General features: G+C 34.8%; 2 protein-coding genes across 3 annotated transcripts; both read right to left on the reverse strand.

The window, feature by feature from the left end:
• Positions 1–1,595: 1,595 nt before the first annotated feature.
• On the reverse strand, positions 1,596–4,736 carry LOC107008141 (protein TIFY 3-like). The gene is made up of 7 exons (XM_027913941.1): positions 4,574–4,736; positions 3,837–3,857; positions 2,837–2,945; positions 2,596–2,707; positions 2,214–2,316; positions 2,036–2,093; positions 1,596–1,944 (listed from the first exon to the last, which is right to left on the reverse strand). The coding sequence occupies exons 1-7, from the start codon at positions 4,734–4,736 to the stop codon at positions 1,842–1,844; spliced, it is 669 nt and encodes a 222-aa protein (XP_027769742.1). The 3' UTR covers positions 1,596–1,841.
• On the reverse strand, positions 3,632–22,132 carry LOC107008140 (probable sodium/metabolite cotransporter BASS1, chloroplastic). Of its 2 annotated transcripts, XM_027918069.1 has the most exons (10): positions 21,642–22,132; positions 11,133–11,273; positions 10,296–10,451; positions 10,061–10,182; positions 9,796–9,957; positions 9,657–9,717; positions 7,839–9,196; positions 7,613–7,762; positions 4,231–7,069; positions 3,632–4,111 (listed from the first exon to the last, which is right to left on the reverse strand). In XM_027918069.1, the coding sequence occupies exons 1-7, from the start codon at positions 22,035–22,037 to the stop codon at positions 9,008–9,010; spliced, it is 1,227 nt and encodes a 408-aa protein (XP_027773870.1). In that variant the 5' UTR covers positions 22,038–22,132; the 3' UTR covers positions 3,632–4,111; positions 4,231–7,069; positions 7,613–7,762; positions 7,839–9,007. The 2 variants fall into 2 exon arrangements, with proteins under 2 accessions (XP_027773870.1, XP_015062554.1); XM_015207068.2 differs by lacking the exon at positions 7,613–7,762 and having other exon boundaries at positions 4,231–5,211.
• Between the last annotated feature and the right edge of the window lie 1,968 nt (positions 22,133–24,100).

The raw sequence follows: 24,100 nt of genomic DNA on the forward strand, positions 1-24,100 counted from the left end.
TTGTGTTAAGGATTGGACCCACAAACATGTGATATTTTCTTATATATAAATATATATAACCCTACATTATTTTTACTGTCAGAAAAATAATTCAACTCTTCATCTTAATTTGGACCTTTAGTTTGTGTTTTTGTATTTTACATTATTTTATTTCTAATAGTAGTAGTAAAGTAAAGTCACAGATGGATGTCACTCTATTTTGGGATCTTCTTCAAATCTGGAGTTCAAACAAAAGATTAAAAAGATATCAAGAGAAATAAATTAGAAAGAAAAGAAAAAACCTTTACCGAAAATATATTCTTTTAGAAAAAACAAATTTCGTAAGTTGTATTTTTGTTCACACTTGTTTATTAACACCTTTACCTTCCCGTTCTCTCCTTTTATTATATTTATCTTTATTATACTATAGGAATGCTTTTACGTTAATAATTTCAACTTATTTACTGAACATAAAAAATAAGTAACACACCCACTCATGCATTTTTCAATAAATATATTCCGTGATCTTTTCTTCCCTCGTGTACACCATATTATTATAAAAATTTCGTTGATAATGTTTCATTTCCGTTTTTATTTTTATCTTTTTGTGAAGCAACAAATCAAAATTAATCGAACTTCAATACTGTGTGCTGAGAGTGGAATTAGTCTGATAATTAATTATGTGTCATATTGTTTGGATAAGCTAATGGACATTACATTTGTCAAATAAAACTTGTATTTCACTTTGGCAACACAATTTCAGTACGCAACAACGACTATGGTCTTGTTTTGTGAATTTTAATTCAAAGGTGATGCATATTAATCAAAATAATTATATTTGATCTTTTCAAATTTGTGTCACAAAATCACAATCACATAGTGATTAAACCGCACAACTTAATGTAGTATATTATATTATAATTATTCCTTCTTGTGAAAGTATAATACAAGTCTATTTCTCAATAGAAATTTACTTTGAATTTAAGTAATATCTTTTTGTTGTAAGCTAGTAAGATTTCATTTTTATCTTTTTTCTTCTCTTCATTGTCATTTTCATTAATCAGATTAAATCTGTTTTAGCTAAGATAATTACTTGACGTAATTAATGAGTGTCTTTTATTCATTGTTTAGGTAATTGATTGAAACTTTGTAAAACTTGTTAGGAATAAAACAATTCAAAGAACAACGCTATGAAAACTTATCAATTGACCAAGTACACAAAGATCTAAAAAAATATATTAAAATTGCTTGTTTTTGCCCTTCAAATGGCTATTTCATCAAAAATAATCTTTACGGCAATTAATTAACAATAATTACTTAATTATCACTAAATATATATTTTTAACGGTAATTAACATTCTTTGTAAATACCGCTAAAGCCTATGGCGATATTGGATTCAAATGTCGATGAATGTTTTAGCATTCTTTGTTAATGTGTATATTTATTACCGCTAAAAACTATTTTTGTCGTAGAGTGAGTGTTTCTTTAATTTTTGTCATTTAGCAATCGAGCTTATGCTTAGTAGGGCATAAGCAAATTCTTTAGAAATTAAAGTCATGTTTAAACATAAATTATGAAATATTATGACAAGAATATATAAAATTTATGCCCCACAATTTTATTTTAATTTATAATGAGGGGCAATATTTAAAAAACAACACAAAATAGATCCAAATGCAATGATCTGGTCTGGATTATAAAGAAAATGGACTTGAGACTTAACTTTACATGATTTTATGAAAAATGGGACTGGACTTGGATCAACACAAATTAGCCCAAACCAACTTTTCTTTTTCCTTCAAATTATAATTTCCACTCTGATCTTTTTTGTTTTTTTAAACCATTTCTCGATTTGTGCGTGTTATTTTTGCGCATGAGTTACGTTAATCTTTTTTGTATCGTTCCAATTTTCACTCTGATGATGATCACATTCGGGAGAGGCATATGGTTGTTTACTTGTAATCCTGTAAATTCAACAACTGATCAATTACTAATTAATACTAAAGAGTATTCATTGAACATGTATTTATTTTTAAAAACTAGTAATTAATTCACCTGTTATGACGTTTCTCAAAGAATCTCTTGAGAGATTTCCTTCTTGCAATTGGCAACTCTAAAGTAGAAAACAACATAATCCACCAAAAAAAAATCATATAATCAATCAACGTAAAGATGTGAGAAGTATGTCTAACACAGCGTGAATTCAAATTAGTCAAACCACGAGTGTGATCACCTGCTTGAAACTTGTAGACATGATGTGGAACTTGGGATTTCTGAGTTGGTTTAATTTCCTTTGCATTACAGTTTTCACTTGCCAGATTCATAATTGACTCTGCCTATTAAGAAAAATTGAGATAATAATTCATATAGTCACTCAAGTATGCACTCTTTTCTCAAAAAGTCACTCAACTTTGAATTTTAACTCAAAAGTCACTCGATTATGTACTCATTTCTTAGAAAGTCACTCGCTCAACTTTGAATTTTAATTCAAAAGTCACTCAAATTTCTGAGAAACGAGTGCATAGTTGAGATATTATCTCAGGAAAATTTTCAAAACTAACAAATATAAGAAAAAATAACGCACAATTTTTGCAGTTTCTTATACTTGTAGATACCTTTTGAACAGAAATATTGTCATAAACATGTACAGTTCCAGCATAGAATATAGTTAACTGTTCTGATTCAGACGTGACCCTTTGTGAAACTGGATCCTTTGTATCATCATGCCTATATTTGAGAAATACCATAGGAATTAATTAAAATGCAAACACAATTAGTAGCCGCGATCTCATCGATAATTAATTACCTTTGATTAGATATAAACTAAGTATTGATTAAGTAGATATATTGACTTACCCGAGTTGTGGTAAAATAGCCAACTCTAGATTAGACATCCTTCTTTGAACAACAATACTATTGTTGCCTTTTTGTACATATTTGTTGTATAAATCATGAGCTAATTGATCTGTAGAATTATTCATCGAAAATGAAGTTCTTAACCTTTTTTTTGGACTATTTAATCTTCAACAAATTAAATTGTTTGCGACTTTGGTGCTGCTAGAGTATTATTTTGTCCAAACAAATGAATAACTTTTGGGAATGTGATCAGTGAAAATATAACTAAACTATATAGTGTAATGGTCTGTGCATGGTGGATAGATTTAGTTAGTTAAGTATTGGTGTAAAATGAAAATAATGGATGATTGGAAATAACGTCTAAAAATGACGAATTATGGGTCTGCAGGCGTATAAATCGATGAATTCGAAATTGAAAACGTTCTTCACAAGAACCCTTTAGATAATTAAATATTTGGTATATGCTCTAATTTTTTAAAAAAATCGTCACAATGAGGTGCCAAAAGATCCGTTTCTCATCCCAAAGAAGAAAATAATATATACCTTGATCAAACAAAAGAAGTAAACTTTAAGTTTTACCCAGAAGTCCATTAAATTAAGAAAGAAAGAGGATATGATATTTTAAAACAATTTGGTGTTTTAAGTAATAATCATGCAACCACGTTGTAAGCATAACTTGTCTCTATAAATATAAATAAGAAACATTGATAAGCTGTAAATCTTGTTCTTATGTTTGGCAAATAAATAGTAATAATTTTGTTCTTTTTTGCATAATGGGTGTTATAATATCTGTGATTTTCTTTTCTTCAGGAATAATTGTTCTCCTGATATTTCATTTCTGCATAGAAGGGAGGTCTCTAATAAGACAGGCTGCTGAAAATGGTGTGATTATTCAAAGTAGTAGCAGCAATGGAGCAAGTACAAAAATGTCTGATGAAGACTTGAAGAAACTCCCCTGTTTTCTGTACAAGGTTGATGAAATAGACAGAACAGAAGATACCTCGGAATGTGCGGTGTGTTTAGAGAGATTCAAGACAGGAGAAAACTGCAGATTGCTGACAAATTGCAACCACAGTTTCCATCTCAAATGCATTGATTCATGGTTGATACAGACACCATATTGTCCAATTTGTCGAACAAGTGCCCTGAAACAGTCCTGCTAAGCATATATATGGATAAAAGATGGGGTTCTTTAGCATATGATATGAATATTTCAGGTGAAGAGAAATGGGAGGTCGTTAAAACCACACCCAAGGCGGAATTTTGCATGCTCACCTGCAAGGGGTGGTGTACAGAAATTTCAACATCATTGTATGCAATATATCATTTGGAAACAGATTTGTTGCACCAGGAATAATATTTATCGAAACTAAAATTGAGTGAATTGAACTGACCATGTTTTTATGGGCTAATTTTTTCACCCTGCTTGAAGGAAGCAAAAGCCTTTCCACCGTGTTCTTTTAACCAATTCACAATAATCTGCAAAGACAGAGAAAAATCCCTCCTTTTTTTTCCCTCCTTTTCAACAGTTACTAGCGACGAAATCAAGTATTTCTTTGGAGAAAAACTAAGCATTTCAAGGCAGCAGAATATATCATAGTGTGAGAAAGGGGGAGCCTAATGTAATCTGAGTAATTAATCTTGAGAAACATGGCTATACATTTGAGAAGCCACAAATAACTATAAAAATAGCAGTTAAAATATTTGAGTAATTTTTACACAAACGGTGAAACTTACCATCGTAGATGCCAACATGAAGGAAATCATATCCCGCCATTGAATTAACTTCCTCTTCAATTTCTCTTGCTGATTTCAAGAGATTCAAGGAGAAATAGAACTCAATTGACTCCGAGGTGCATCTATTCGCAAACTCCAGAGGGATTCTATCCAGGTGACACATCAGCTGTAACACTAGGCGACGAAGATTTGGGAAGTTATCACTGTTAGCCTCCCACCGTTTTTATGTATATGTTATCAAGTAGCAGGAACTTTAGCTGCTTGAACTGAACATCATCATTTAGTTTCCACACGTCACCATAGAATGAATTGTTCCTGAGTTTGAACACTTCGAGGGGCAGCTTCGCAATAGTTGCCAAGTCTTCCCAGGGAAGGTGACCATCAAACACGGTCAACCTCTTAAGAGATGTTAGGAAACAACAACAATTCGCCAGGGGTGACGACAGCGAACACATCCTAAAACATAGGTAAAGGGATTCAAGTTTATTTAAGCAGACAAGATTGAGTAAGCTCCAGGATGTTTTTATCTCATTGTCTTTGATATCTCTTCTGAAATCATCGATCCTCAATTTCTTCATATTGGCAAGGCGAGATAGTACCTCCCTTGTACAACTGGCAACACAGAGATTCGAAACCTCCTGTAGATGATGCAGATCAACATCAGATGAGTTATTGCCTTGAGGATTGGGTAAATGAATGTTATGCATAACACGGAGATGCCTCAACTACTTAAGATTCCAGAATTCTCTGGGCAAAGTTAGAACCTTTAATATTTTACGGGTATAAAATATAAAGGTTTGAAGGTTGTGCATATATCCGAGGAATTCCGTGAAATCATTGTCATTAGTAACTTCAAGGTATCTCAGGATAGCTGAATCTAATGTCATATGATGGTGAAAGATAAAGGAAGATTTAGGAATGGCCAGCACTCTCAAAGCTTTGAATTCCGAAGTTTTTCCTGTTGGTTCCTTGAAGAGGTACAAGGAACGTACAACTTGTGAGGATTTCATAAACTAATCCAAGGAAATAGAGGTATGCAAACTAAAGTTCGGAGCACTCTGTTCATTTGCTGCTGAAAAATTAGGAGCTTCATTATTTGTAATCACATTCAAAAGCTTTTCCTTTTCAGCTTGTCTCACACTCAAATCCCGTAATAGGTCGTGCATACTACAACTTTTGATCCGACCATCTACCTTCTTCCTTTTAACCATTATTAAATTTCTACTGACAAGATCCTCTAAACATTCCTCAGCCACTTCTTCAGGACTTCTCAACTTGTCAATCTTTAGGAATCCCTCAGCAACCCACAATCGGATCAATGTCCAAGCATCAATCTCATTACCCTCGGGAAATGTTCCGATATGGAGGAAGCAAGGTTTTAGGTGAATAGGCAAGTAGTGGTAACCCATAGCAAGTAATCCTATCCGTCCTTCCGGATCACTTGTAACAACTCTAGTAACATTTTTAGCTACTATTTCCCAGGTTTCTTTTGACATCGGAACTTAGGAGAGATGCCCTGCAACCACCAATATAGCCAACGGCAGTCCTTCACATTTTCCAACTATTGCCCTCCCTATTTCCTCCAATTCTGCAGGACAATTTTGTTCTACACCAAATAACTTATTGTGAAGTAACTTCCAACTATCATATAAACTCAATGGTATCATTTGGTAAGCATGAACTTCGGTGTTAACATGCATAGCTACACATCCATTCCTTGAAGTCAAAAAAATTCGACTACCATTTCTCTTGAAATCACATTCCAAATCTCTGTGCTCCAAACATCACCAATGACAATAAGATATCTCCAACCTTTCAGTGCTTTATATGACTTATCCATTAATTGGTCATTGCTCATATCTTGAAACTCGTTCCCTGTAATGCAACGTACAAGTTTTAGAAGCACTTCTCTAAATTGAAATTCTTGAGATATTGTAACCCAAGCGTGGATGGAAAAGCGAGATCTGACTGTAGGATCATCCTGAACTTTTTTAGGGAGTGTTGCTTTTCCACTTCCTCACAGTCCCTGTATAGTAATGACTTCCCACTCAGGAGATGATCCAAGTAGTCGATCAATGATATAGGTCGAGTCATCATCCAAATCCACTGTATCTTCTTGTAGGAGGGCAGTAGAATCACACTTTGGAGACGAAGAATTGACACGCTCCTCAACAGTGGCATTAATGGTGGAGGTGCTATTTTTTATAACCTTTTTCCTTACTGCATCAACTTGTCTATAGCTTGAGGCAATCCTGAAAGTGTAACCCCTGCTTCATCTTGAAATGTCACTTTAGACCGATAAGTCTTCCCTTTCTGTCGCTTTGTCATAATCTTGGCAATATTAGATTCAAGAAGATCTTCTGCTTGCTGCAACAACATCTCTCATCTCAACCTCCAAATCTTTGAACATTACAAATTCATTTTTCTGGTGTCTATCAGTACTTTCAAGAATATTTTGAAAATATTCAGCACTAGCACGAAGAAAGTCGATCATCTCTGCAGTTTGACCATGGATCAAAGTTGAGTAAGTACTTTGAAATAGCTCCAAAGTTTGAATTAGAGAGTTAACTGTAGGATAGGCAGTCATGATCACTCTCAATACTCAAATGGAGAAGCAATACTTTCAAGATTTACTGTTAACTATTCTTTTTCTACTGTAAACTATATAACAAAAAACTTCACTATAGAGATGAAAATTTTGTGCCGTGAAAAATTTAAAACTTGCAGTTTCTAGTTTTAGTAGTTGACTTCCATTTCCCTTTTTCTTCTAATAACTCTGTGAGTCATGACATCAACAAGGACAAAAATGGTAAGTTATATCCAAAATTTCCTCCGAAAAAATATTTTCTTCAAAATTTTGTCCTTTTGAGCTGACTTAGGAGTAAATTTCATGTTTGTGTTCATTACAAAAGTTACTTGGCTGGTTTAATCGGTATAATTTGACTTTAAGTTGAACTCATATTCATTATGAAAATCAAGAAAACCCCAGAGTAGAACAGGCAATCATAAAAAGAAAAAAAAAAGATGTGAAGTGAATACCTCAAACTAAGGGAAGAAAAATTGGGAGACTCACTGTGGTACAATAAATTTTTAAGTCTTCGTCCACTTTACCATAAAATAATAAAGAGGGGAGATATCAATCATTGAAAAAGGTAACTTGATAATAGCCAAACTCTAAGCGAAATGTATCTGTAATTGTCAATAAAAAATTGTTGTTAGGGGCTAATGGATTCAAGTTATCAACTAAAAACGTGTTTCATAGTACCTTGCAAAGATCAATGTTGTCTGGTTTATAATCACTGCTCCAAAAAGTTCTCTGTTTTCGCTTATTCTGAAACAAAGGATTGAGTGGAAGAGCAAAAGTTTCTTTGGTCCATGATGGGCATTATGTGATCTTCTTTTCGTCGGGAATAATTATTCTCCTGAAAGTTCATTTCTACATAGTAGGGAGGTCCATACTGAGGCAGCCTTCTGAAAATGGCCTGATTGTTCAAAGTAGCAGCAATGGAGGAACAAAAATGCCTGATAAAGAGAGACAGAGACAGAAGAGAAGATACCTTGGAGTGTACAGAGTTTTTAGAGAGATCCAAGACAGAAGAAAACTGCAGGTTACTGATAAATTGCAACCAAACCACAGTTTCCATGTCAAGTGCATTGATTCATGGTTTGTACAGACACCATATTGTCCAAATTGTCAAACAATTTTCCTGAAACAATCCTGCTAAGCATATATGCGGAAAGAGATTGGATTCTAGAGCATATAATCGAATATCTCAGACCAATCAATCTCATTTGCTGCTCCTCTCAACCTGCTGTCCAGAAATGCACACTCATTTTGAAATTTCTAGCATTCTTCTTCTTTGACTTAGCACGAAATTTTGATCATTGAATAAAGCTCGCTGGATATAATGTAACTAGTGGATCATAGTAAAGGTAGCTCTACCTACATCTTCACACACTGTCTCTACTCAATTGTGTAATTTTGTGCATTAGACATAACCTTCACTTCTACAAGAGACCAATCATCCACCATTTGACCATGAGGTTAGGGGTTCAAGTAATGGAAACAACCTCTTGCATAAATGCAAGGTACATACAATGGCCTCAAATATGGTGAGAATATTGTACTTCCGCTTAAACATGCTTTCACCTTCTTTCGGGTACTTTCCTTATAACCTCTCCCTCCCTGAAAAAATGATCTTCAAGGATAGGAGAAGAACAGGAATTCAGTTGCCAAAATAAAAAGCAAAGTTAGGGAGAATATGTGGATTATGGAAGTTCAAATGTGAATTCTAGGCCCTTTATGAAGGTTCTATAATTGCAGACCTTAGTTAGATGAGTCTCAAAAGTCAACCCAGAGAATGATGAAAACAAAAATTTATTGATGAGTGCACAAATGGAAAGAAAAAGAACACAATGGTTCAACATGAATATTCAAGATTTATCAGTCACTTCAAGGCTACTTTTTGGTTGAGTAGGGTTAATACATCTCCAAAAGAAACCTAAGCAACTACCCATTATGTTCATAATGATGGCTGAAGTTGCAGCAGGTAATGCAACTGCTGGTGAAGAGAAATGAGAAGTCGCTAAAACCACTCCCAGGGCAGAATTTTGCATGCCCACCTGCAAGGGAAGTACAGAAACTTTAACATCATTGGCTGCATATATCAGTGTGAAGAAGCTCCATTTGGCTGCGAGTAACAACTTAGTTCAAGATGGAATACATTTCATAAGATTTGTTGTACAAGGATTGATAATTATCAAATCCATTTTCCTGAATTCAGTTGAAATTGTACAAGGTTGTGGAGGGAAGTGGAATAGTGAGGCAAATCTTCCTTTTCATTGAGTAAAATATTTTTGTTTTCAGAAATTAGAACTAACATAAGTGGAAATCATATCCAGGAATATATTGGTTTCATCCATTAGATATATGTGCCATTGAGAAGTGATCAAAGAAAAAGTCTCAGGCTACTAAGAACAAAATAGGAACTTGTTACCAATGTGATCTTTGATTCTTTTCCATGCTTGACAATAATTTACTGAAGTAGTAAGTGTGGAAGTTTTACTCCCGTCAAGAATGTACCTCGATGGATACAGCTCGTCTTTGAGGTTCGCTAAAACCGGCCAAAGCCGCAGAAAGATACCTGATGAAGAATTCATCATATGGCATCATCACATGGATGCTGAATCTGGCCAATAGATTGAAACAAAGATAATCTTACCCAACAAAGAAACCAGCAAAATGAAGCGATGCGACAGACACCGCAAGAAGTCCAAATTCGCTAGCTAGCACATTCTGAGCACGACTGATTAGAGGCAAATCAGAAGATAATGACATGCCAATCACGGAAGATCTTAGACGACCAACATTTTCAGAGAATATACTGAGCAGAAAAAAAAAAGAAGATAGTATGAGAAAGGAATGAAAAAGGAAATGGCAGTTGAGGAAACAATTAATCTAAAATGATTTAGGATCAACAATTAAACCTGGCAGAAACAAGAGATGTAGCTAAGACTGCAAGAAGGGGAGCAAAAGGTGTAATTTTTTTTACAGCTTTCGGAAATTTGTGCTGCATATAAGAACCCAAGAGAATTGGAGCAACCACAACCTGAAAAAGAAGCAACAAAAGAAAAAATAAATTATCAACACCAGTAAACATATATAGATACGAGTCAACTCAAAATATCATTATATTTACGCATAATAGTGAAATGACAAAACCTGGAGCGTGCTGATAGAAAGCTTAACAGCATCCACGGGAACATAAGTTCCAGCCAGAATCGTTGTCAAGAAGGGAGTTAGAACCACTGCACCAACTGTAGTGCAGGCTGTCATCACTATTGATAACGGGACATCTCCTTGTGCAATTAAGGTTACCTGTAAATCAATTAGAAGCAAAAAGGAGGCTTTGCATTGAGCTTTAGCTATAAGGCCATATATATTCACAATATCAAGAAGTTGATATCCAAGTACAAGAGAGTGCATTCAATAAAAGCAGATATTTCATTCAAAACTTTTGTTCCAATCAGAAGAAAGAAACTGGCAGAGGAAAATTGCAACAGAAGTGGACTTCTAGTCGGATGTGAAGGATACACAGAATTAACCAACTTTGAATGCTTGCTAAAAGCCATGGTGAAAGTGAGAATTACACCTTTCTGTAAAGCATGGTGATTGTATGATTGACCCAAATTATTTGCATTCCTTAATAATGAAAAGGAGGACAGTCTTTATAAGGGATTGCTTTCCATACAACTATTTTATACTTGCAATACCATGCCTTTCTGTTTTATTCTCCTCTATGGGCTTGTCAATTTGAACTTGAAGTGTGACAATGAAGACCACAAATTACAAATGACATGGATCCTAGAAACACCAAAAGGAACTTCAACTAAAATTCAGTGGACAAACCACAAGAAAAGCAAACCTAGTATGGGTTCATCACATTGTTGAAATATAATGCAAGGGTTGGACATCTACAATCTAAACATGTCAATTTGGAAATTAAACCTGATTAACTAACTCCGTTAAGAAGAACAATATGGAAGAAAGTCACCTTACCACGTTAGACGCTGTACCCCCAGGGCAACACGCAAGCAATATCAGACCAACTGAAATTGAAGGAGGCAGACCCAAGATTTTGCTGAGAATCATTCCCAAGGCTGGCATAATAGTATATTGAGCAGCACAACCAAACAGAATCTAGAAAGATGAAGGAAAACCAAAGATGTTGGCCTGTATGAGTTTACCCTATATGCAAATGTATTATCTTATCAAAGTATAAGTAACAAAGTCAAAGTACTTGCTCTTTTAATCAAATCAAGAAATCAAGCAGTCACAATGTGCTATAACCAAATGTTTGGACCAAGTGGGCACATATACATTCTTTCTTTGAAAACTTAGATTGAATGTTATTGCATGTGAATATTGTATTTGTAGCTCAAATGTAAATTTATATATCTACGCTTCTTTTCTGTAGATATATCTATATTTCTTTCTTGTCAAAGCTTAGATTGAATGTTTCAAAATGCGGCTGCTACATATTTGTAGTCATAGGTTTGAAATGAGGGGGAAAAGGTAATCACATTAGCAGTGAACAACACATACGTGACCGTTCTATTAATTGAATTTCCAGAAGAGCTAATGAAGTTGGCAACGCAAGATTACGTAACATCTCCTAATGGAAATATTAGAGAACAACAATCTGTCAGCAATTAGCATCATTGAGTACATATTATAGCCTGGCCCATGAAAACATTCAGAAAGAAAAATGTACTATTTCTGGGAGTTAAACTCAGTTATATTTACAGTTGGTAAGAAAATAAAAGTCAGGGCAAGGAAATTGTGGTCATCGTTCAAGAAGTGTCATACTGCCTTCTTGTTAAAAGAAGTTGAAGAAGAGTTAGTTAGTGGCAGCAACTAACTATTCAAAAGTTAGTTAGACAAGCTTATGCTATGATTATAGAAGATGAGATTCAGCACTCAAGTTGTATGGATAATGCAGTTGAAAAACCAGGTTCTATGGTGATGAGTGTTAATAGGAATCAAGGAGCTGGAAAGGAACATTACAAAGGAAAGAAATGTGATTACTGCCACTTCCTTGGTCACACAAAGGATAATTGCTACAAGTTGATTGGTTATCCAAGTGACTGGAAACAAAGGAAGAAACCTGGTCATGGAAATGGGAATGGAAACATGAGAAATGGCACAAGTCAATTCAATGGATATGGAGGACAAAGTTCAGGAAATAATGATGGATATGGAAGAGGATATCAAGCTGCAAACAACATCTCTAATGATCAATATGATCATCCTAGTGCTGCATCAAGTAATCAGATGGAGAACAATAACATGCAGAAGGTGCCAAAGGGACAAACATTCACAGAAAAGGAGTATAAACAAATAATGGAGATGTTAAACAGAGATGTGCAAGAAACGAAACAAGTCAATATGGCAGGTATTACAACTTGTTTAATGACAAACCCTGCTATTCAGGATTGGATTGTTGATTCAGGTGCAACTCATCATATCATTGCAAATAAGCAGTTACTAACTAGGAGACATGAATTAACAAAGTCACAAATGAATCAAGTTCATCTTCCAACAGGTGACAAGGTTACAGTCAGTCATATTGGTGAAACACCTATATTTGATAATGAAGTGGCCAGAAGTGTTTTACATGTGCCAGATTTCAAGTTCAGTCTATTGTCAGTGTCAAAGATTACAAGAGAACTGAATTGTTTTGTATCTTTTTATCCTGACTTTTGTGTGTTTCAGGACCTCTGCAGTGGCAGGGTGAAGGGGATTGGTAGAGAAGAAGGAGGATTATACAGTTTCAAGGCTAATTTTTCATCTAAACAGAAGGAAAAAATAAAGTGTGCTCAAGAAATAGTAGCTGCAGGAGCTATAAGACAAGACACAGAAATATGGCACAGAAGGTTAGGACATCCATCTCAACAGATATTGAAGCTTCTCAGGATTAATTCAAGCAGTAAAGGTGATGGAATACCAGCTCATTGTCCTGTTTGTCCTTTAGCTAAGCAAACTAGACTTACTTTTCCTGTTAGTACTACTAGAGCTTCCATGATGTTTGATGTTGTTCATATGGATCTATGGGGACCTTATAAGACTCCTACTCTAGATAGAAAGCATTACTTCTTGACTATAGTAGATGACTATAGTAGATTTGTATGGGTTCATTTGTTGCAGTTAAAATCAGAAACCATTGTAGCTATAAAGAATTTCTTCTCAATGATCAATACTCAGTTCAATTCTCATGTCAAGGTTGTGAGATCAGATAATGGCACAGAATTCCTTAATTCACAGTGTAAAGATTTATTCAATCATCTGGGAATATTGCATCAGAGTAGTTGCCCTCACACACCACAACAAAATGGTGTGGTTGAAAGAAAGCACAGACACATCCTTAATATTGCAAGAGCAATCAGATTTCAAGCTCATCTACCTATTAGATTTTGGGGTTATTGCATAAGGGCTGCAGTATATTTGATGAATAGATTACCCTCATCAGCCAATTCCAACAAAAGTGCATATGAGTTACTTTATTGTAAACAACCTAGTTTGTCTCATCTAAAGGTGATAGGTTGTCTTTGCTATGCTACAACTGTACCTAAAGGGGATAAGTTTTCAGCCAGAGCTAGTGCAGCAATTCTCTTAGGGTACTCAGAGTTGCAGAAAGGATATGTGCTATTGGATATCCACTCTACTAAGGTGCATGTGAACAGAGATGTGGTATTCCATGAAGAAATATTTCCTTTTGCTAAGGAAAAGTCTCAACTTGATCCATTGGGTGATGTACATGGTTCACCTTTAGAGAAAGCAGAGAATCAAACTATTGAAGCTGAGATTGATAATAGTGAACATGCAGAGACTAGTATGGTTCATGAAGACAGTCAAGGTAATGAGACTGAGAGTTATTCAGAAAATCAGATGTCTAGACCAAGTACAACAGAGGAAGTTTCTGAAAACACTCATGCCATACCATCACATGTTGACTCTTATGTTAGAAGATCTTCAAGAAACATCAAAGAGCCAATATGGATGAAAGATTATACCATTACTAAAGGTCATAGCAGTACTAAACATCCTATGGCTAGCTATCTGAATTATGAAAAATTAAAGCCTGAATGTAGAAGTTTTCTGAGCAAACTTTCAGAGTATACAGAACCCAAGAACTTCAAGCAGGCTTCACAAAATGAAAGGTGGATACAAGCCATGAAGCAGGAAATCAAAGCTCTTGAAGAAAATAATACTTGGGAAGTAGTTGAACTACCAGAAGGTATGCATGCAGTTGGTTCCAAGTGGATATATAAAGTAAAGTATAAGGCAAATGGGGAGATAGAAAGGTTTAAAGCAAGACTTGTAGCAAAGGGATACAGTCAACAAGAAGGATTGGATTATCATGACACTTTTTCTCCAGTAGCCAAGATGGTAACAGTTAGATGTGTCATTGCATTGGCAGTATCAAAAGGCTGGACATTGTACCAAATGGATGTCTATAATGCTTTCTTACAGGGTGATTTAGATGAAGAAGTATATATGAAAATGCCTGAAGGTTTTGCAAAACCAGGTGAAAACAAAGTCTGCAAGTTGTTAAAGTCTTTGTATGGACTTAAGCAAGCCTCAAGACAGTGGAACCTGAAACTTACAAAGGTATTACAAGCCACAGGTTTTAGTCAGAGTGCTCATGACTATTCATTGTTCACACTAAAAAGGGGGGAAGATATTGTCATTGTTCTGGTTTATGTAGATGATCTACTGATCACAGGAAGTAACATGCAACTGATTGCTGAAGTTAAAGCATGTCTACACAAGCAGTTCAAACTGAAAGATCTAGGTGAACTTAAATTTTTCTTAGGCATTGAAGTATTAAGATCCTCTGGAGGGATTATTTTGAATCAAAGGAAATATATATTGGAACTTATTGCTGAAGCTGGATTAACAGGAGCTAAACCTGCAACCACACCAATGGAGTCCAATTTGAGATTAACTTCTGTAGAACATGATCAAGCAAATGGCTACAATAAAGATGATGTGCTGCATGACATTACTTCATACCAAAGGTTGATTGGTAAATTGATATATGTTACTATCACCAGGCCAGACATAAGTTATGCAGTACAAACCTTGAGCCAGTTCATGCAATCTCCCAAGAAATCACATATGGAAGCAGCTACTAGAGTGATTAGATACTTGAAAGGATCAGTTGGTCAAGGAGTTTGGTTACACTCTGAACCTACTAACATAATTACTTGTTGGTGTGATTCTGATTGGGCAGCCTGTCCTAACACAAGAAGATCCATCACAGGCTATGTCATTAAGTTTGGGGAGTCCTTAGTTTCTTGGAAGTCAAAGAAACAACAAACTGTTTCAAGAAGCTCAGCTGAAGCTGAGTACAGAAGTATGGCATCAGCAGTCTCAGAAATCACTTGGCTTCTAGGATTGTTTAAGGAATTAGGAGTGAATGTTCAACTGCCTATTACAATCTTCAGTGACAGCAAATCAGCTATACAACTAGCAGCTAATCCAGTGCTACATGAAAGGACAAAACACATTGAGATAGATTGCCATTTTATCCGGGACAAGATCAAAGCAGGGGAAGTTAACACTGCTTATGTTCACACACAGCAACAACTCGCAGACATATTGACAAAAGGGCTAAGCCAAGTTCAACATGTGCATCTTCTAGGCAAGCTTGGAGTGATCAATGTCATGCACTCATCAGCTTGAGGGGGTGTGTTAAAAGAAGTTGAAGAAGAGTTAGTTAGTGGCAGCAACTAACTATTCAAAAGTTAGTTAGAAGTTGAAGTTAGTTAGTAGTTAGTTAGGCCTATTATTGTAATTTCAAATTAGTAGTTTGTTACATCGATTAATGTGTAGAATTAGTTAGTTAGTTTTGTATTTTGTTTCAGCATCTGATTGCTATATAAGCAATACAGATACTCACGTGAAGAACATGAATTCAATACATTTTTCAGTTTCACATTACAGTCTTCTTCTCCTTCTTGCTAATGCTTCAAGCTTCTTCAATGGAGTAATGGCTTGAAGCTTACTGTTTTTGTTCATGGTATCAGAGCAGTGTAATCTGTACAATTAGTGNCAGTTTCACATTACAGTCTTCTTCTCCTTCTTGCTAATGCTTCAAGCTTCTTCAATGGAGTAACGGCTTGAAGCTTACTGTTTTTGTTCATGGTATCAGAGCAGTGTAATCTGTACAATTAGTGGAGTTCGAATCACTGTCAATTGGTGACAATCTGTAGCTTAAGATCTGCAGATATGGTGGGATTGAAGATAGATCAGAATGATCCATTGTTCATTGGAAACTCTGATAGTTCTAGTGCAGTGTTGATTCCAATCAAGCTGGTTGGATCTGAAAACTATGGAATCTGGAGTAGAGCAATGAGGATTGCGTTATTAGGGAAGAGGAAGTATGGGTTTGTAACTGGTGCTTGCACCAGAGCCCTGTACAAAGATGAATTGCATGAGCAATGGGAAACTTGCAATGCGANTCAAGCTGGTTGGATCTGAAAACTATGGAATCTGGAGTAGAGCAATGAGGATTGCGTTATTAGAGAAGAGGAAGTATGGGTTTGTAACTGGTGCTTGCACCAGAGCCCTGTACAAAGATGAATTGCATGAGCAATGGGAAACTTGCAATGCAATTGTGCTTTCTTGGCTGATGAACACAGTCAGTGAAGAACTACTTAGTGGTATTGTGTATGCCACAAACTCTTGCTCAGTATGGAATGATCTAAAGGAAAGATTCGACAAGGTGAATAGAGTAAGGATCTATCAATTACATAGAGATATCACCACTCTCTCACAAGGAACAGATTCTGTATCTCATTACTTCTCAAAGTTGAAAACACTATGGAATGAGTATGATGCTATAGTTCCAAGTCCATGCAGTACTTGTTCTCAATCGAAGGAGTATAATGATCATTTGGAGCAGATGAGATTGATTCAATTCCTAAGTGGCCTAAATGAATCATATGATCAGGCTAGGAGACAGATTCTACTTAAAGGAACTACACCATCTATGAATCAAGCTTATGCTATGATTATAGAAGATGAGATTCAGCACTCAAGTTGTATGGATAATGCAGTTGAAAAACCAGGTTCTATGGTGATGAGTGTTAATAGGAATCAAGGAGCTGGAAAGGAACATTACAAAGGAAAGAAATGTGATTACTGCCACTTCCTTGGTCACACAAAGGATAATTGCTACAAGTTGATTGGTTATCCAAGTGACTGGAAACAAAGGAAGAAACCTGGTCATGGAAATGGGAATGGAAACATGAGAAATGGCACAAGTCAATTCAATGGATATGGAGGACAAAGTTCAGGAAATAATGATGGATATGGAAGAGGATATCAAGCTGCAAACAACATCTCTAATGATCAATATGATCATCCTAGTGCTGCATCAAGTAATCAGATGGAGAACAATAACATGCAGAAGGTGCCAAAGGGACAAACATTCACAGAAAAGGAGTATAAACAAATAATGGAGATGTTAAACAGAGATGTGCAAGAAACGAAACAAGTCAATATGGCAGGTATTACAACTTGTTTAATGACAAACCCTGCTATTCAGGATTGGATTGTTGATTCAGGTGCAACTCATCATATCATTGCAAATAAGCAGTTACTAACTAGGAGACATGAATTAACAAAGTCACAAATGAATCAAGTTCATCTTCCAACAGGTGACAAGGTTACAGTCAGTCATATTGGTGAAACACCTATATTTGATAATGAAGTGGCCAGAAGTGTTTTACATGTGCCAGATTTCAAGTTCAGTCTATTGTCAGTGTCAAAGATTACAAGAGAACTGAATTGTTTTGTATCTTTTTATCCTGACTTTTGTGTGTTTCAGGACCTCTGCAGTGGCAGGGTGAAGGGGATTGGTAGAGAAGAAGGAGGATTATACAGTTTCAAGGCTAATTTTTCATCTAAACAGAAGGAAAAAATAAAGTGTGCTCAAGAAATAGTAGCTGCAGGAGCTATAAGACAAGACACAGAAATATGGCACAGAAGGTTAGGACATCCATCTCAACAGATATTGAAGCTTCTCAGGATTAATTCAAGCAGTAAAGGTGATGGAATACCAGCTCATTGTCCTGTTTGTCCTTTAGCTAAGCAAACTAGACTTACTTTTCCTGTTAGTACTACTAGAGCTTCCATGATGTTTGATGTTGTTCATATGGATCTATGGGGACCTTATAAGACTCCTACTCTAGATAGAAAGCATTACTTCTTGACTATAGTAGATGACTATAGTAGATTTGTATGGGTTCATTTGTTGCAGTTAAAATCAGAAACCATTGTAGCTATAAAGAATTTCTTCTCAATGATCAATACTCAGTTCAATTCTCATGTCAAGGTTGTGAGATCAGATAATGGCACAGAATTCCTTAATTCACAGTGTAAAGATTTATTCAATCATCTGGGAATATTGCATCAGAGTAGTTGCCCTCACACACCACAACAAAATGGTGTGGTTGAAAGAAAGCACAGACACATCCTTAATATTGCAAGAGCAATCAGATTTCAAGCTCATCTACCTATTAGATTTTGGGGTTATTGCATAAGGGCTGCAGTATATTTGATGAATAGATTACCCTCATCAGCCAATTCCAACAAAAGTGCATATGAGTTACTTTATTGTAAACAACCTAGTTTGTCTCATCTAAAGGTGATAGGTTGTCTTTGCTATGCTACAACTGTACCTAAAGGGGATAAGTTTTCAGCCAGAGCTAGTGCAGCAATTCTCTTAGGGTACTCAGAGTTGCAGAAAGGATATGTGCTATTGGATATCCACTCTACTAAGGTGCATGTGAACAGAGATGTGGTATTCCATGAAGAAATATTTCCTTTTGCTAAGGAAAAGTCTCAACTTGATCCATTGGGTGATGTACATGGTTCACCTTTAGAGAAAGCAGAGAATCAAACTATTGAAGCTGAGATTGATAATAGTGAACATGCAGAGACTAGTATGGTTCATGAAGACAGTCAAGGTAATGAGACTGAGAGTTATTCAGAAAATCAGATGTCTAGACCAAGTACAACAGAGGAAGTTTCTGAAAACACTCATGCCATACCATCACATGTTGACTCTTATGTTAGAAGATCTTCAAGAAACATCAAAGAGCCAATATGGATGAAAGATTATACCATTACTAAAGGTCATAGCAGTACTAAACATCCTATGGCTAGCTATCTGAATTATGAAAAATTAAAGCCTGAATGTAGAAGTTTTCTGAGCAAACTTTCAGAGTATACAGAACCCAAGAACTTCAAGCAGGCTTCACAAAATGAAAGGTGGATACAAGCCATGAAGCAGGAAATCAAAGCTCTTGAAGAAAATAATACTTGGGAAGTAGTTGAACTACCAGAAGGTATGCATGCAGTTGGTTCCAAGTGGATATATAAAGTAAAGTATAAGGCAAATGGTGAGATAGAAAGGTTTAAAGCAAGACTTGTAGCAAAGGGATACAGTCAACAAGAAGGATTGGATTATCATGACACTTTTTCTCCAGTAGCCAAGATGGTAACAGTTAGATGTGTCATTGCATTGGCAGTATCAAAAGGCTGGACATTGTACCAAATGGATGTCTATAATGCTTTCTTACAGGGTGATTTAGATGAAGAAGTATATATGAAAATGCCTGAAGGTTTTGCAAAACCAGGTGAAAACAAAGTCTGCAAGTTGTTAAAGTCTTTGTATGGACTTAAGCAAGCCTCAAGACAGTGGAACCTGAAACTTACAAAGGTATTGCAAGCCACAGGTTTTAGTCAGAGTGCTCATGACTATTCATTGTTCACACTAAAAAGGGGGGAAGATATTGTCATTGTTCTGGTTTATGTAGATGATCTACTGATCACAGGAAGTAACATGCAACTGATTGCTGAAGTTAAAGCATGTCTACACAAGCAGTTCAAACTGAAAGATCTAGGTGAACTTAAATTTTTCTTAGGCATTGAAGTATTAAGATCCTCTGGAGGGATTATTTTGAATCAAAGGAAATATATATTGGAACTTATTGCTGAAGCTGGATTAACAGGAGCTAAACCTGCAACCACACCAATGGAGTCCAATTTGAGATTAACTTCTGTAGAACATGATCAAGCAAATGGCTACAATAAAGATGATGTGCTGCATGACATTACTTCATACCAAAGGTTGATTGGTAAATTGATATATGTTACTATCACCAGGCCAGACATAAGTTATGCAGTACAAACCTTGAGCCAGTTCATGCAATCTCCCAAGAAATCACATATGGAAGCAGCTACTAGAGTGATTAGATACTTGAAAGGATCAGTTGGTCAAGGAGTTTGGTTACACTCTGAACCTACTAACATAATTACTTGTTGGTGTGATTCTGATTGGGCAGCCTGTCCTAACACAAGAAGATCCATCACAGGCTATGTCATTAAGTTTGGGGAGTCCTTAGTTTCTTGGAAGTCAAAGAAACAACAAACTGTTTCAAGAAGCTCAGCTGAAGCTGAGTACAGAAGTATGGCATCAGCAGTCTCAGAAATCACTTGGCTTCTAGGATTGTTTAAGGAATTAGGAGTGAATGTTCAACTGCCTATTACAATCTTCAGTGACAGCAAATCAGCTATACAACTAGCAGCTAATCCAGTGCTACATGAAAGGACAAAACACATTGAGATAGATTGCCATTTTATCCGGGACAAGATCAAAGCAGGGGAAGTTAACACTGCTTATGTTCACACACAGCAACAACTCGCAGACATATTGACAAAAGGGCTAAGCCAAGTTCAACATGTGCATCTTCTAGGCAAGCTTGGAGTGATCAATGTCATGCACTCATCAGCTTGAGGGGGTGTGTTAAAAGAAGTTGAAGAAGAGTTAGTTAGTGGCAGCAACTAACTATTCAAAAGTTAGTTAGAAGTTGAAGTTAGTTAGTAGTTAGTTAGGCCTATTATTGTAATTTCAAATTAGTAGTTTGTTACATCGATTAATGTGTAGAATTAGTTAGTTAGTTTTGTATTTTGTTTCAGCATCTGATTGCTATATAAGCAATACAGATACTCACGTGAAGAACATGAATTCAATACATTTTTCAGTTTCACATTACAGTCTTCTTCTCCTTCTTGCTAATGCTTCAAGCTTCTTCAATGGAGTAATGGCTTGAAGCTTACTGTTTTTGTTCACTTCTTTCCAATTCCCTTGTCTTACTTCCCTTTTCAATTTGTTTAAAATAGACTGCCTATTTTCTTTATGACAACTCTTCAATTCTAACTTTCAGCATGATATATTTAAAACAAGAGATTTAAAAGACACTTTGGTACACTCTACGCATCTTAGTTAAAGATCAGAAGATTCAAATATATTTCTTTATTTTCTTGAACAGTTCGTCAAGTCAAAACCAACCAAACAAATCAAGATGGTAACAATTCGCAAAATTCACTTTACCAAGTTCAAGAACCAAAAGAAAGTAAAAGGAAATCATACTCTAAAACAAATCAAACCAATGAAAAGGGGTAGATTTTTTAAAAAAATAAGAGTGTACTCACAGAAAGAGGCCTTTGCAATAACAAGTTCGTTAACTCTTTGATCTCCAATGTAAGACCCATAGCAAGCATTATAAACCAAAGAGTCAAACTATATGAAGTGGGACTACACTTGACAAACCATGAAAAAGTTGAGGGCTTTAAACAAGCAACAACCCCACCAACAGTTATATAAACAGGATAAAGACTTTCTGCAATTGACAACCAATTTGCCCATCTGGGTTTTTCTTGAATCACAGAAAGATTCTGAGAATTATCAGGAACACATTTTACTTTCTTGAAATTGGGATTTAAAATCTTTGGGGTTGTTAAAGTGGAAATGGGTTTATAAAGGGGGATTCTTGAATAGTGTTTTGGGGTTGTTGAAGTGAGGGGAGAGAAGCAAAGAGATATCGCCATAGCTGAGTTGGAAGAAGAAAAGTTTCAAGCTTTCTTGAATCAGTAGGGATCCATTCTTGATTCTTGGAATGGAACTTTACAGTAACTAAAGGGAGACTGTATTTAGGTGATCTATTTATAAAGTATACTTAATTCTTTTAATTTTAAATCTTTTGTTTAAATTTTTTTTAAAAATTTATGCTCGAATTAACATTTAAAAAATTAAATACTGCAATCTTTTGATCAATGATCATCAACTTTGAACCTTTTCATATTAAAGAAATGGACATTTACTTATTCACAATAGTAATAATAAAAATTCTTCAGTAATAAATGAAATACATATATATGAAAAAATTTATTATAATTGAGGCATACTAACTCATACTTTGTGTGAGGATATCTTTATAGTCCCATTATTTCATATTAATTAAAATTTTTAATGGTATTTTACGTTTTTTAAGAAAAATAAATTAAAATATAAATTTAACATAGAATTTCACTTTTGTCCTTATTATTATATTTATTAAAATCATCCTATCAAAAATCCAAATAAAGCCTAAAATTGAAAAAATATATTTACCTACAACATCAACCATAATTTTCATTTTTCCTCAACCATTTTTCTTTCTCTTTCCTGTTTTATTTCATTTTCTATTTTTTTAGCACTATTTTTAGACCAATTTTATATTTTTCAAATAAAAATATATACTTGTTTTTTTATATTATTTTATCACTAAATAAATGCATAAAATATTAATAGTCAAACTTGATATTTTAAAACATAGTTAATATGGTAAAATTTAATAAAATAAACCTCTAATAAAATACAAGTGAATTTATATATAAAAAAAATAGCGGAACAGATATTATTTAAATCGTATATTCAATATTTAAATATTATTGACAGAAATTCTTTTAAATAATATCATATAAATATATTTCTAAAAAAATAAATGAGATAGAGAAAATAGTTGAGAAGATATATTTATATGATATTATAAAAGTTCAAACAATTAATTAATTAAAATATTTTTAAAAATCCATATTGCAAATAATAGATAATCACTTATGTAAATCTTTCTTTTGACAATTCTCCGTAAAATTAATGCATATTTTAGTACATTTTGTATATCATTAGATTAAGTTTAATATCACAAGATTCAAAATCTCTCTTTATTTTCTTAATATGCCAAGATAAAATCAAACAAACGAATCGAAACAGAGATAAAACCGATAGCATGGGTTCAGTATAAGATTGTAAAATTCACTTCTAACTGAACAACCAAAAGAAAGTAAAAACTAAAAATCAAACAAGTGAGTAATAAAAAAATAGGGTGTATGTAGTAGACTCACAGAAATAGGCCTTTGTAATAACAAGTTAGTTAATTGTTTGATCTCCAATGTAAGACCCATAGCAAGCATTATAAACCAAAGCCAAACTATAAGAAGTAGGAGCACACTTGACAAACCATGAAAAAGTTGAGGGCTTTAAGCAGGCAATAATCCCACCAACAGTTACATAAACAGGATAAACACTTTCTGCAATGGACACCCATCTGGGTTTTTCTTCAATCACACAGAGATTCTCAGAATTTGTTTTCTTGAAATTGGGAATCAAAATCTTTGGGGTTGCTAAAGTGGTGATGGGTTTATAAAGGGGGATTCTTGAATAATGTTTTGGGGTTGTTGAAGTGAGAGGAGAGAAGTACAGAGATATCGCCATAGCTCAATTCCAACAAGAGAAGTTGACTCACAATTAGGGGGGATTGTTCATTCTTAACAAAAAGTTCATATAAATTCTTTATTTTAAATCTTTTGTTTGTTTCATTGTGGGTAGTTTAATATGATGCAAATTTTGAAAAATATATGCTCCATTAGAAAAAACACTGTTATCTTTATATATTATGAGATGTACGGAAAACACTCTTAATAATTATTTGAAAATGATAATTATTTTTCTTAACTCGCTCCATCCCCCACCCGTCATTTTCTAAAAAAATTTAAACTATTTTTAAAAAAACAAAACTTTTTATACAACACCATCGAGTACCCCTCTCCTGAATAATTGCTTCTAAGATAAT

The sequence above is a fragment of the Solanum pennellii genome, chromosome 1 (genome assembly GCF_001406875.1).
Source record: "Solanum pennellii chromosome 1, SPENNV200".
In the NCBI taxonomy this organism is placed as follows: domain Eukaryota; kingdom Viridiplantae; phylum Streptophyta; class Magnoliopsida; order Solanales; family Solanaceae; genus Solanum; species Solanum pennellii.